At 38.8% G+C, this 12,659-nt stretch overlaps 1 protein-coding gene across 1 annotated transcript; it reads left to right on the top strand.

Annotated features, from left to right (window-relative positions):
* The first annotated feature begins 6,223 nt into the window (after window positions 1-6,223).
* Window positions 6,224-10,418, top strand: LOC121597484. Its single transcript, XM_041923278.1, has 5 exons — window positions 6,224-6,471; window positions 8,823-8,950; window positions 9,047-9,176; window positions 9,437-10,027; window positions 10,100-10,418. The coding sequence occupies exons 1-5, from the start codon at window positions 6,390-6,392 to the stop codon at window positions 10,198-10,200; spliced, it is 1,032 nt and encodes a 343-aa protein (XP_041779212.1). The 5' UTR covers window positions 6,224-6,389; the 3' UTR covers window positions 10,201-10,418.
* The last annotated feature ends 2,241 nt before the right edge of the window (window positions 10,419-12,659 follow it).

Below are 12,659 nucleotides of genomic sequence, written 5' to 3'. Positions count from 1 at the left end.
ACTTAACCTACTTAGAATCTAATTCTTAACGTTATGGATTTCCTTTACAGTTCAATTTAAAGTTCTTAGACTTGTTTTAACGTTTTCAATGCAATAGGAGTATTGGGATTGTGGATTTTTAGGTGGTATAGTAAGATTGGACAAGATTTCTAATTGTTTCTAATTATGCCCGTCAAAGTTACTGTTTGTGAATGTTGTATTGAATTTTTGAACTATTTTTGTAGTGAATTTTTCGATTGCGGGAAACTGGCATATTGAATTAAGGGTTCTTGTTCTAAACCATACATTTAGTGATACATTTAGTATTGTTTTCAGAAACTTATTTTGTGTTCTTTATAGTTTCATTTTATGTGTTTTAGCACAACTGTTCCAGCTAGACGAAGCATATGTGATAGTAAGTCTTATTATGGATGTATATAATAATATTTTATTGCCTATATTCAACTAAGATTTTCTATTGCATAAGCTATATAAGCTACAAAATACTTTTTCCCATTTAATGACAGTATTTTCGTGACAGTCCCATTAAAAAATCATGCGTTTGTATGGAAAACCCGGTTTTTTGAAAATTAACAAAAAATGTCAATACCTGCTGGATAAAAAAATCATATTTTTTTGCAGTGACAGGGAATCGAAGTTCTCGAAGTATTGGTTTCATGAAAACATCAACGTTGCACACCTGTCCACTCTCCTCTCTCTCTCTCTCTCTCTCTCTCTCTCTCGCTCTCTCTCTCTCTCTCTCTGTCTCTCTCTCTCTCTCTCTCTGGCATGCTGACGATAGATCACGTCGGTTTGACATGGCCCGGGTTGTTCACTCCCAAAAATTATTAATGTTCAGCATTAAATAAGATTTTGTTCTAGATTGTATCTCAAACGAATAAATCACTGAATGATCCAGTTCTATTTTTTTACGCGTAAAGAGCTTCGCAGATCAGGTTTTGGAAACTTATTAAGTATTATATAGCAAAATAGTCGATGCTTGATACTGGATGACGGTCCATATAAGGCTTGAACACACGTTGGTCATGTTGTTAAGTAGTGCGAGTAGACTGTACCACGGGACCGTCAGTAACATTGGTTGGTCAAATAACCTATTTAATTAAGATCAACACAATTGCCTAATCATGAATGCCATGCTACAGTTCGCTGTCTTTAACTTAATACCTATTCAATGCCTTCTGTTTGAAAATACCACTACACAGTTTTCTTCTGCTGTGTATTTAGATCCTTATTTAGATCACAAACTGTGCAAAAATAAGAAATAAATGGCGGTACAACTTTTGAACCAATTTTTCCAAATGCCGCTTTGCTCCAACTTGGTACAGAAAGGTGAAAGAAAAAGGTGGCAAAGTTCATAACAAAAGTTTAATACAACTTCTGCAATGCAAGTATTAGAAACCATCAAAAGTTTCTAAATTGCTGACTTTGCCTTCCTATTTAAGATGAAAATTTGTGTTTCAGAGAATGTTAGTTAATACGTTCTATTCGCCTTTGGCGTAATATTTAGTAGGTTGTTGATAGTGTTTTATTAAACTATTAATGCTCTCGTATTTTATTTTGCTTTTATTTATATTATTCATATAACTTCAGATATAATTTTTCACTTTAAACAGTCAGCGAATTCAGAGTCAATTTCGACCACAACATGCTTTGCTCAATGGAGACGCCTAGTAGTAAGCGAAGGGAAATCAAATGGAGACGCCCTGTCGTTGGTGGGGAAGTGCTGCTTTACGGGATTGTGAAATGTAGTCTTGCTGAATCCAGCAACCAAACAATTGTCAATAAATGCATCACATATCGCAACAACTTAACCCCAACAAGAATGTCGATAGCATGCAAACTATTTCGATACTTATCCATACCGAACGCATCTGACCGCACACGGAATGTCCTTTGACAAATGAAGCGATTTTGTGGTATGATTTCACAGCAAAATGCCACATACACACACTCCTTGTACCAGACCCATCATCGGCAACTGGGTCCGATTTTGATTGCGTTGCCATTTGAAGTTATTAGTCATTTTGAAACATTCCAACATTCGATGTCACCGCCGCCTTAATTGATGTTAAGCTTTTGAGCAATCTATTCAAGCGCCAGGCTGCTTGACTGGTTGCCACAGCTGGCGGTGTGATTCTCGTTGATGCAAACCGCCCACTACAGCACATCCGAAACGCCGCACAAAATGTCACCCTAGGACAGAGGTTCATTTCCTTGGCCGGTTAAACAACTGTCTTACCATCATCGCTCTACGGCCCCGTGCGAATATGAAGGAAATCCATAAAGACGTATTTGTTTTCCATTGTGTCACCATTAAAAACCACTAAAGCGAGGAAGCTGGTGCCGGGTGTGCGCCACGGTATGTTTGTGTTTCATTTTAGTAGAAACAACATTTCCTCAGCTTTCGCATTACCAGGTGACAGCTGTGCAATGAGCGCAAAAAGCATGTGATATAATACAATTGCAATTATTGGCATATGAGTAATATGAAATATGAAAACAATGCTAATGATTTTAATGTTTTCCCAAAAAAGTTAATACAAAATATGTTTTAATTTAGTTTTATTTTATATTTACATTTTATTTTATATTAATATGCTTATCTTTAAAAACTCTTTATAATTCTTATTGTGTTTAAATAGCTCACTGATGCTTCCAAATGGTAAACGTTGACCAAACAAGTAATCTATAAAAGAGAAAAATCCACTCGTTTTACTCACCACCGAAGCAAACATGAAATCCGACGACAATATTAACCGCACCGAATCATTCGGATATCTGTTAACGTCATCAACCACTTAACTTCCGCCGATGTTCACTTCATGCTTCCTGCTTTTTTGGCGTACGATTTATACCCTCCACCAACCCTCTCGATCATCCTACCTTCCCTTGCCATTGTCATCAATCAGCGTGGTAGGTTCGCATTATGTTCGCACTCTTTCGACTTGTTTGACGTACGCCATCCCATCGTGGCGAACAGATCGAATTGAATTATAGTCATGGTAAATATTATTTGTGCTCTGGAAAATTGATTTCCAAAAATTCCATCGCACTTTTGCCTTTGCAGGGCAAAATAAACCGATAAGCAATTCGGTACCCTCCTCATTGACTGCTCTATGATTGATGTTGTTTTTGTTAGGGACGAGAAATAATGCGTCAATCCCCAATCTTTTCAGCTTTTTTTTTTTTTGTTTTTTCAGCATCAGACACAACATATCAAAACCGATGCATCTCGATTCACCATGGCAACACATTGGCCCTTAATGCAGTCAATAAAGCTTGTTATATTGCACCGATGGCCTAATTGATTTGACAAATTTAAAAGTGACATGGCATTTTCTATCTCTCGATTTTCTGAAGCTGAGTTGAAAGCCATTAATATTCAATTAAAACAAAATCATTCTTTAATGTTAGTAGCGAGATTTTTTTATTCATATTCGAATTGATGTGTATTTGAAAGAGAACATAGATTTAAATTCGTTATGTAATAAGTAAACAATTTATATTTACAACCAACAAAAGCAACGAGAAATTATATTTTATTTATTTTCCATATTATGTTTTTTTCTTGAATAAAGGTGAGCGGAAAACTATTGCGATGGGATATCTATGGAGGTGTGCAAAACGAATCTGTCATCGGTTAGCGTTTGTTAATTGAATTCGAGCATCTTTTCTAATCAGGGAGACTATACATATTGGAAACGAATTGTTAAGGTATAAGACCAAAAATCACCTGAATGTGGTGTAATTGATGAAACACTCAAAGATTTTCACAAAAACACGCAATAAGTTTTGAGAAAGAGAAATAATTGTATTAAAAACTTTAGTGCGTGAAACCTCAAGGGTTAACAAGTATGCTATTGAACTCGGTTGCATACAAGTTGAGTTCAAGTTGCATGAAATGTAACCGATTTTAAAATTTGATATACTTATCGCCTAAAATGTGTCCTAATAATATTTCCTTATAATAAAACATATGATTTCTGAAACTTCTCAGATATTAATAGAATGGATAAGGATTTTGAAAGCAATCCATTGTTTCCAAACAATCATATAACACTATGACGAGAAAGGTTTGAGATGTGCAGGTATTTAAAGGTTTGAATTGGAGCAGATAGCAATCGAAACGATTGTGAGGGTATACATGTGTTCAAATAAAAACATTTTGATTTTAATGAAACAAGCGATAACTCTACAACATGGTCTTCTTTCACGCAACAATTGTAATCGGTCTAAGTATACTTTAGCCATCCATTTGATTGGCTATTTGTGTCTTGAAAAAAATTATATTTGCGGAATGGCTACTCATATACTTAAGTACGGACCACATGGGGCTTAAACCAAGCATGTTGTTACAATTTACGACTTCAACACTTTGAGTGCAAAGGCTATCATGTATGATATCCAGTTATGTTCCCTGAGGGGCCATGGCTATCATATATATATAACCCTTTCACGCAATATTGCATTATTGATTGTATGCAAGCATGGAAGTTGAATGCAAGTAACGTCAAACGATAAAGTCGGCATTTGAATTCATGAATGTCGACAAAATTCGCCCTTTTGAACATAGTTTACGTTTTAATCGTTGAATTGAAATTTCATTTGATCAATTCAAATCATGGATGAACTTTGACATGCTTCGGGAAACAAGGAAATCCACAATCATGATTAATTCAGACGTTAATCCTTTTTTATGGGTAGAAATAAATTGATTTATAAAAGTTTTGACCTTGGTATGAAACATAAATGTAACATTATATCATATTTCAGATGGATATGTTTTAATTTTTGTGTTAGTAATTAATTTTCATTTATTTCTTTTTCTCCTTTACCTTCTTCTACTTCTTCTTTGCGCAACAACCGCTGTCGTTCTAGGTCTGCCCTGTACTACTCACGGTCTTGATTTCCAATGACTTATTGCTTCACCTACAGCAGGATAGTCTGTCCCACGTATGGGGGACATGGTACATGCGAGGCTTACACCCACGATGTATATATTATTAAGTCGTGCGAGTTGATTGCTGGATCAAGGAACTGATTTTTTCAGTGCTTTTTTAGCGTAATAAGCGTAGAATATAATGAGAGAAAGAGAAATTCATAATTTTTCTGTGCAATAGCAGAAGAGCCAAAAATTAAAGTGCTTCCAATAGAAATACTAATGAAACCAGAAAATAGAATGAATTGGGATGAAGGAGGGAAATTGATGAAATTGTTCTGCAATTACTTGATAGATATAATGAAAAGTAAAATTCACCCGCAGGCAGGGATACAAGAAATGAAGCAGATGTTACATTTAGGTTAAAAGGATTGAGTAGGTTACATTTAAGTGAATGTTATAATTAAACCGGAACTAGTTGCTTTTATTTAATAAAAAAGCGTTGAATAATGATGATGACTTACACAGTTAGTATTGATACCATTTTAACAAGGCATTTTTTGTGATATCCTATGGTATTGGATAGTATTTGGCATTAAGTTCGTTTCCCCTATTTTGAATAACTTGTCAATGTTTAGAACTTTTCAAACATAAAAAAGCCAAAGATTCGATGTAGAAAACGTCGTACGTAAGATTGATGTGTGCTGGCCTCGTTACGATATAAAAAAAAAGCTTGTGTTTCGTCATTGTAACCGGAAACCTACGTCTGCGAATGATTGTTTACGTCCTGCCCATTTATCAATGTTCCTATTGCCGTGTACGTCATACTTCATTTTATCAATGAACTTCTTGTATTTTTTACTTCAGTAGCCTGTAGCACATTCCACGGCGGGAGATGCATCCCCAATTTACCGTCCCAAAGCACTTTATCACACACCCCCACGCGATGGAACGGATGATTAGCAAGCACATAGATTCAAAGCATTCAAAGCGACACAAAACATGTGTACATTAAATGCGCACAATAACTCTCTAATAAATAGGTTTGTAGATTTAGCACAACTGTTGTTTAGAAATCATCTCCCGACCTACAGCTAACTATTTAATAGTATATTTCTCTACCCAAAGAAACTTTCACAATCGTGCACGTACACTTATGGAAAAACCATGTCTTTCCAAGCGCTAGATAAGACCTACTGACCTCCACGACGGAAATTTCGGCTGCGGGCACGAAACAACTTTCATTTTATCATTTGCCGAGCGATAAAAGAGCGCCTCAGCAACCGACGCGATAATAGGGCAGAACCATTGAAAACTCTTCGCCGTATAAAAGGATACTTGCCCAGTTGACGATCGTCATTCGTGAAGGATTTTCGCGACTAGTAACACCGTTTCGTATTGATTTTTTGTACACTCGGAGTGATTGTAAGAGAGGAAAAAAAATAAAACAAAAAGCTACGTTTGTGGTGCATTTTCTTGAGCTTGCGATCGCCGACAGTGACTTGTGACGATGAACTTCTCGATGTCGTTCGTGCTTATCTTGGTTGTCATCGGGATGATGCAGCTGTCACCAGCGAAGGGTCAATATACAGGTACTGCCGGGAAGGCCAACATCGTGTCAAATAGTAGCACCCCGGTGAACGTTTACGTCTGTGGTCTAACAAAGTGCAGTGATCAATTATTGTTTCTATACGGCACCCATACTGGCGCCAATTGTATCTAGCGTGCGTGGGGAACACAAGGCATGTGAAACGTGTTCGATTGATTAGCTTGTTCCGGTAGCGAGATACGTCTCAACATGTCAGCCCGATAATATCGTCGTACTGATAAGGTGACGGAAAGGAGACAGAAAGCATATGCTGGGTAGTGAACTGATAAAAAAGTTAGTGTGATGCTCTACACTACTATTGTGCACATCATAAGGAGGATGGTCTATGCGCACGAAAATAGACCTGCTGATGGGTCTAAAAATAACGATAGGGTTTTCCTTATTTTAGTACCTTCGGTATGTGTTTGTTTGATTGCTAAAATGATTATAGCAGATATGATAAAAATGAAAGTACGATCAAATAATTGCACATACACGTTATGTCCAGACGTCTGGGAATTTCGTACCATGGCATGAATTGCGATATGATCAACTATATGACGTGGGTAAAGAGTATTAGGCAAACTTTGTTGCAAAGTGTTAGGTAAAACGTAATGATCAAATGCATCTTCTGATGTTACTCCCATTCATCTCTCATTTGCCAAGGCACAATTCCTACTCGGTCCTATGATCATCACACTTAAACGTAAAGCTCAAATTGCTTAACTGATGTATGATGTTTAAATCCTACATTATTTTACTGTTTTATTCATTACGGAATGGAGCACAAACAATATCTTTTAATTATTCCAACAATAAACACTTGAAAAAGAATTAAATTCCATTCTTAGTTCATGCATTGACATTGGTGTTCATACAACAATTGAATCAAAGAAATAAAGGCTAATAAACCGTAGAATGACCTACATCAGTTAAAACTATCTTTTTCAAAGCTTGTTTTTTACATGCATAATTGTTAAGAAACAAGAAAACGACCCACAATGATGTAAAAAAATTAATATATACAATAGTAGTATATAGATAGTAAGTGGTTATACAATTTTTTAAATTTGGCTCTGATATGTTTGCATAATATTGAATTATTTCGGTATAATATTGGTCTAAATTGTAAACTCGTGGCGGTCTCGAGGTACAATCGTCAACTCGTACGACTTAACAACATGCCATAGGTTCATAGGTTCACTCCCCAAATGGACCGTGCCGCCATACGTAGGACTGTCGATCCTTCCACTGCAGGATAATCCATAAGTCACTGAAAGCCAACCCCACAAATGGTACAGGCCTATGATGGTCAACGGTTGTTGAGTCAAAAAGAAGAAAAAGAATTTTACAACTATCAGTCATCATTTGACGTCCAATAGCACTCGACCGACTTGCATCATTAGATTTAGTTTTAAATTAATTGGGAGAGCTGACTTTAACATCCATTAGACCATTTAAAATGAATTCTAGGTATTATTTTAAGGACAGAGATATTGGATTAAATATGAAATCAATTTTTACAGTACACATAACATTATTTTTATCGATAATGTGTCATAACAAATTACACCAACCATATGTGCTAGTTTGTTCTTCACAGGTATTCAAATTATCTTAAAGTTAACATTAAACGGTTTCCCACGATTTCTTGGTTGGTTACCATAAGTTTTTGGTTGGTTCTCATAGATTTTTGGTGTGTTCACACGATTTTTTGGCCGTTTTCCAGAATTTGTTTTGGTTCAATTGTATTGATATCCAATCGGAAGATACCAATAAATTATGGGAACGAACCAAAAATCTACGAGAGTGAATCGTGAGACGAGACCAAAACATAATGGGAGTTGACCAACAAATCGTGACCCTGTATTGTCAATGTTGAATGAATAATAGTTCATTTAATAACTAAGCCGTATTCATTGGCTTAAAAACAAAATAAGGAAGGTCTATCCTTCCATAACTCTTCATGGACTGGTTATCCCACCGACGATTTAATGGTTTGTCCTTGCTGCAAATCCCACAAGCGCATCCAAGTAATATCCCAACGAAACCCGATTAAACCCGATGAGATTTCCTAACGCTCTACACCAAGTCGCACCACAAGCAAACGACACGAGCCATCTCTCAAATCTGGCAGAGAAATTAACACATCGCCTAAAGGGTGTAGCGGTGGAAATCATTTTTCGATCTCTTGAAACATTGGTAGCTGCAACATCAGCAACCGTACGGGGCTTTGGCCAGCACTTATTTCATCCTTTGCCACCGTGATTAGCTACCATTAGTGACGGGGTGACAACAGAACGCCGTAACAGAACGATCCAGCTAATCCCTACCTACACCTCCTTATTTCTACAGGACCTACACTTGCCTGCGGTGGTACATCCTTGGTAAAGACGACGACACTGCTCACCCCGAACAACATTGCTGCGAACGGGCTGACCTGTATTTACACCATCCGCTCGCTCAACACGCGCATCTGTCAGGTAAGACAGACCATCAGGCCACCTCAAAACCGCACCGAAATGACCCACCATTGCAGCCAACTGACCGATTGCTCTTTCTTTCCGGTACCGTCGCAGCTTCGATTGGATTTCAACTCGTTTAGCCTTGCCCAGCCGACGCTCGATCCGTACCCGCGATGCATCAACGATGTGTTTTCGGTCGACAACTTAAACTTCGATTTATGCGGTGAAAATAGCGGTCAGCATGGTAAGGAAGTTTTGGTGTGGGGAATTGAATTGAAATTGAATTTTGGAGGTGTTTTTAACCGGCCCGAAGCACTGATAGAAGATGGATGAGTTGACTCAAGTGAAATGAGGAAGTTCTGTTGATAGTGGACCGACTCATAATTTTGGATATTAATATTTTTTATCATTCCATACGCTCGTGTGTGTGTGTGTGTGTGTATATCCGTAAACGTATGCTACAAATGTATTAGATTTTAACACACTTCACCTCTTTCTCCCCAGTATACGTACCCTTCAACCCCACCAGTGCCGATCGCACGATGACGATCACCTTCCGCATTGCCAGCCGCTCCCAGATCCCAACCCTGGCCAACCCACACTGGAGCATCCGTGTGCAGCAGCTCGAGTGTCCGTCGGGTATGGCAGCCGCGGCCAAAGACGCTACCCGTCAGCTGGACACTCCCGACATGCTTCCACTGATGGCACGTACTCTCTCGCACGGTGATATCGGTCTGCTTGCACCCACCGGCTGTCTGCAGTATTTCCAGGACAACTCTGGTACGGTCGAATCGTTCAACTTTGGCAACGGCGCTGGCCCGTACCTTGGTGGTATGAACTATGCGATCTGCTTCCATCGGCCCCGCAACAGCCAGACACTGCGCATCCTACCGACCACCTTCGAGATTGCATCCTCTGGCAATCCGACCGCACAGAATCCGGGCGTCGATGAGCTGTGCTACTCCAGCGTTGCCATCGCGGCACGATCCGAAGACAATCTGCACATACCGAACGCGGTGGTCCGTTTGCCTACACTGCCCGCCCTGCGTGCCAATCGGTTCTGCAGTAACAGTTTGAGCAATGGTGAAGTTGATGGTAAGTCATTGGGAGACAGATTGCAATTTAAATGAACCATTACCAAAAAAAAACCTCTCTATGTCCTTTCAGTTACCGCGCCGGGACCATACATGATGTACTTCCAGAGCGATCAGCTGTTTGATCCATTCCGTCGCGAAACCGGATTCCGTATGAAGTATGTGATTTTGTAAGCCAGCTCACGACCTCTTCAAACAGGAATCGGAACAACGCCCCGGAACAGACCAAGGAATTACTTCCAATTGCCCGTTCAGCAATGCTGCAGGTTTGCCTGCGTACCATTAAAATGATAATGTAGCATGTTGCACACTACAAATGCATTCGTGATCATTGCTCAACGTTCTATTGCATACGTTACAATAATCAAATAAATCCTACTCTAAGACATTTCCATGACAACAAGAGAGGGGCGATGTTTGTGACAAGGTGTAATAAACTGTAACAAGAGATGACAAGAAGAGTTGAATGGTAAAAGAAAGACGACAACGAGTTTGTTGAGAGGAATTTTAATATTTTAGTAAAAGGTAATACCAGCAATGTATTTGAACTAATTTACTGTTTACTGTGCTTTCTTTTTCAAGATCAGTGAGTCCGAGATCAGTGATCCAATTTTTTCACAAAAGTTCTTATACTGACTTAAATTGATTCGTATGTAAAATCGATTCGTAAAATAAATTGATTCGTATGTGCATCTGCAAGAAAGACTGGACGTGACGTATTACGTACGATTATTATTACCTTAGGTCAGTTTTGGACTTAATCAAACACAAGAGCTATGCCTTGCTGTGGTTGTTAGGAACTAACCTTTAAACCGGATGGATGAAATAATTGGGCAATCGTTAAAAACTATGAAAGATTTCTTTTGCCTGAAACGGTGCAGGTGATGATGGCATTTTTTAAGTTGATAAGGACACTTAATCGATTTATTTTTTCGATGAACATTCTTTCGTCCTTTTACTATGATCAAGTGTGATACGATGGTAATGTTCTCTCATGAAAATAATATTCCTCATTCGGTCCATTCGGAGCTTGAACCCATGACGAGCATGTGTTAAGTCGTACGAGTTGACGACTGTACCGCCAGACCGGCCTAACTGTATCTAGGGAGGGGTAATTTCGATTCAAACGCCTTGAAAATGGTCGGTAAGTGGCTTGTTAGCTTCTTTTTCTCCTATTTGGCATAATGTCCTACGCGGATATGCCGGCCTATGCAGGCTTTTAAGACTTAATTCATTACCACACATCCGGATAGTTAATGCTTGCTACGGGGGAACGGTCCATTCTAGGCTTGAACCCATGACAGACATGTTATTGTTAGCATCAGCCTTGGATAACCCAACATTTCCCACCCACAAGATGGTTCGAAATCTTGTTTACAAGCAATGCTTTGCTAAATGATTGAAGAGTGAATTTAACCTAATATGTTGGAAATTAGAACTTACGGGGGTTTCTGAACCGATATGTTGCTCTAAGGATCGGTAGAATTTAAATTGTCCTCTTTAGAATACAATTGTATTTTATCACTAAAGGGAATTGTTTATGTAAGTGCTGCATGGTGTTATGTAGATTGCATACAGTGGAGCTTATCTGAGACTGCCTACCTTTTTAGGCTTATGGATTGCCTACTCCAATAATCAACAAATATTGTTGATAAAATGTCAACTGCTTTTCTGTAGCTAATTGTTCGATCTAGTATTGAGCCTTTTCTCTCTTTTCGATAGAATCAAATATGAAAAAGTGATAAGCAGACCCAGCTGTTGTGTTGTACCAAGTGAAGTTGTGTTCCTGTTTTTCTTTTTGATTTCTGTGATATTTTAAAGCTTTTAAAAACCTCTTAGAAATTAAAATTGAACAAATCAATATGCATTCACTTCAAGGCTAACCACTTACAGTTTGAACAGTCTTAAGTCATCTTTAACGAGCTAAACTATCTATGGTTCGTGTTCCTCAGTCTGTTTCAACACTTAATAGAATACAATCTTTATAATTCTAATCCCATACTCACCTTACCCAACACTTCGCAGAACGATTAAAAGCTGCAGTATGGTAAACTCAAAACACTGGAACAGCTCACTAGACCATGCTCGTCAGCTCGCCAGCTGAGACTTTTAACGAAAGGCATCAAAAATTAGTACAACATGCACCAAAGCCATCGTCCCACGCTTCCCACGAAATGCCCAAATCACCAGAGCAGGAACGGCACGTCCTAATGCCGTTACATTCTACACGCTCGTTGAACATGTTAAAGTGAAATAATACTCTGCAGCCGAAACATGGGGCGAAGTGGGAAGTGACCGAGGAAGCCGGCAGATCGTGCCGCATCGACAACCATGTTTTGCGGTCGTTTTCATCCTTCTTAAAGCACTGGCCGTGTAGCGAAACTGTGCAAAACGGGCTAGAAGTCGCCGAGAGAGACACATCCCCGAGAGCATGTGGCCCTCTAGGGGTAGGGAAAAACAAGGAAACACAACAACATAGTAGCGCGCCCTCGCACTGCCAGACAGGGACAGGACACTGGGATCGTTTCGCCGGATGAACCGAAATGGGCCAGCAATTTCCATTGATATTAATAATTAAATTCAATAAAACTCCATAATAATAAAGTAATCTACACCGAAGAAGCTCTCCGAGG

Source organism: Anopheles merus, chromosome 3R (genome assembly GCF_017562075.2).
Source record: "Anopheles merus strain MAF chromosome 3R, AmerM5.1, whole genome shotgun sequence".
Taxonomy (NCBI): domain Eukaryota; kingdom Metazoa; phylum Arthropoda; class Insecta; order Diptera; family Culicidae; genus Anopheles; species Anopheles merus.
This window is presented reverse-complemented; position numbering and strand designations above follow the sequence as displayed.

What these genes read in the sequence shown, in the direction of transcription:
- LOC121597484 (XM_041923278.1), top strand. Translation starts at nt 6,390, where the DNA reads ATGAACTTCTCGATGTCGTTCGTGCTTATCTTGGTTGTCATCGGGATG. An exon ending in TCAACACGCGCATCTGTCAG is followed by an intron (nt 8,951 to 9,046) that starts GTAAGACAGACC and finishes GTACCGTCGCAG; the next exon opens with CTTCGATTGGATTTCAACTC. An exon ending in GAGCAATGGTGAAGTTGATG is followed by an intron (nt 10,028 to 10,099) that starts GTAAGTCATTGG and finishes ATGTCCTTTCAG; the next exon opens with TTACCGCGCCGGGACCATAC.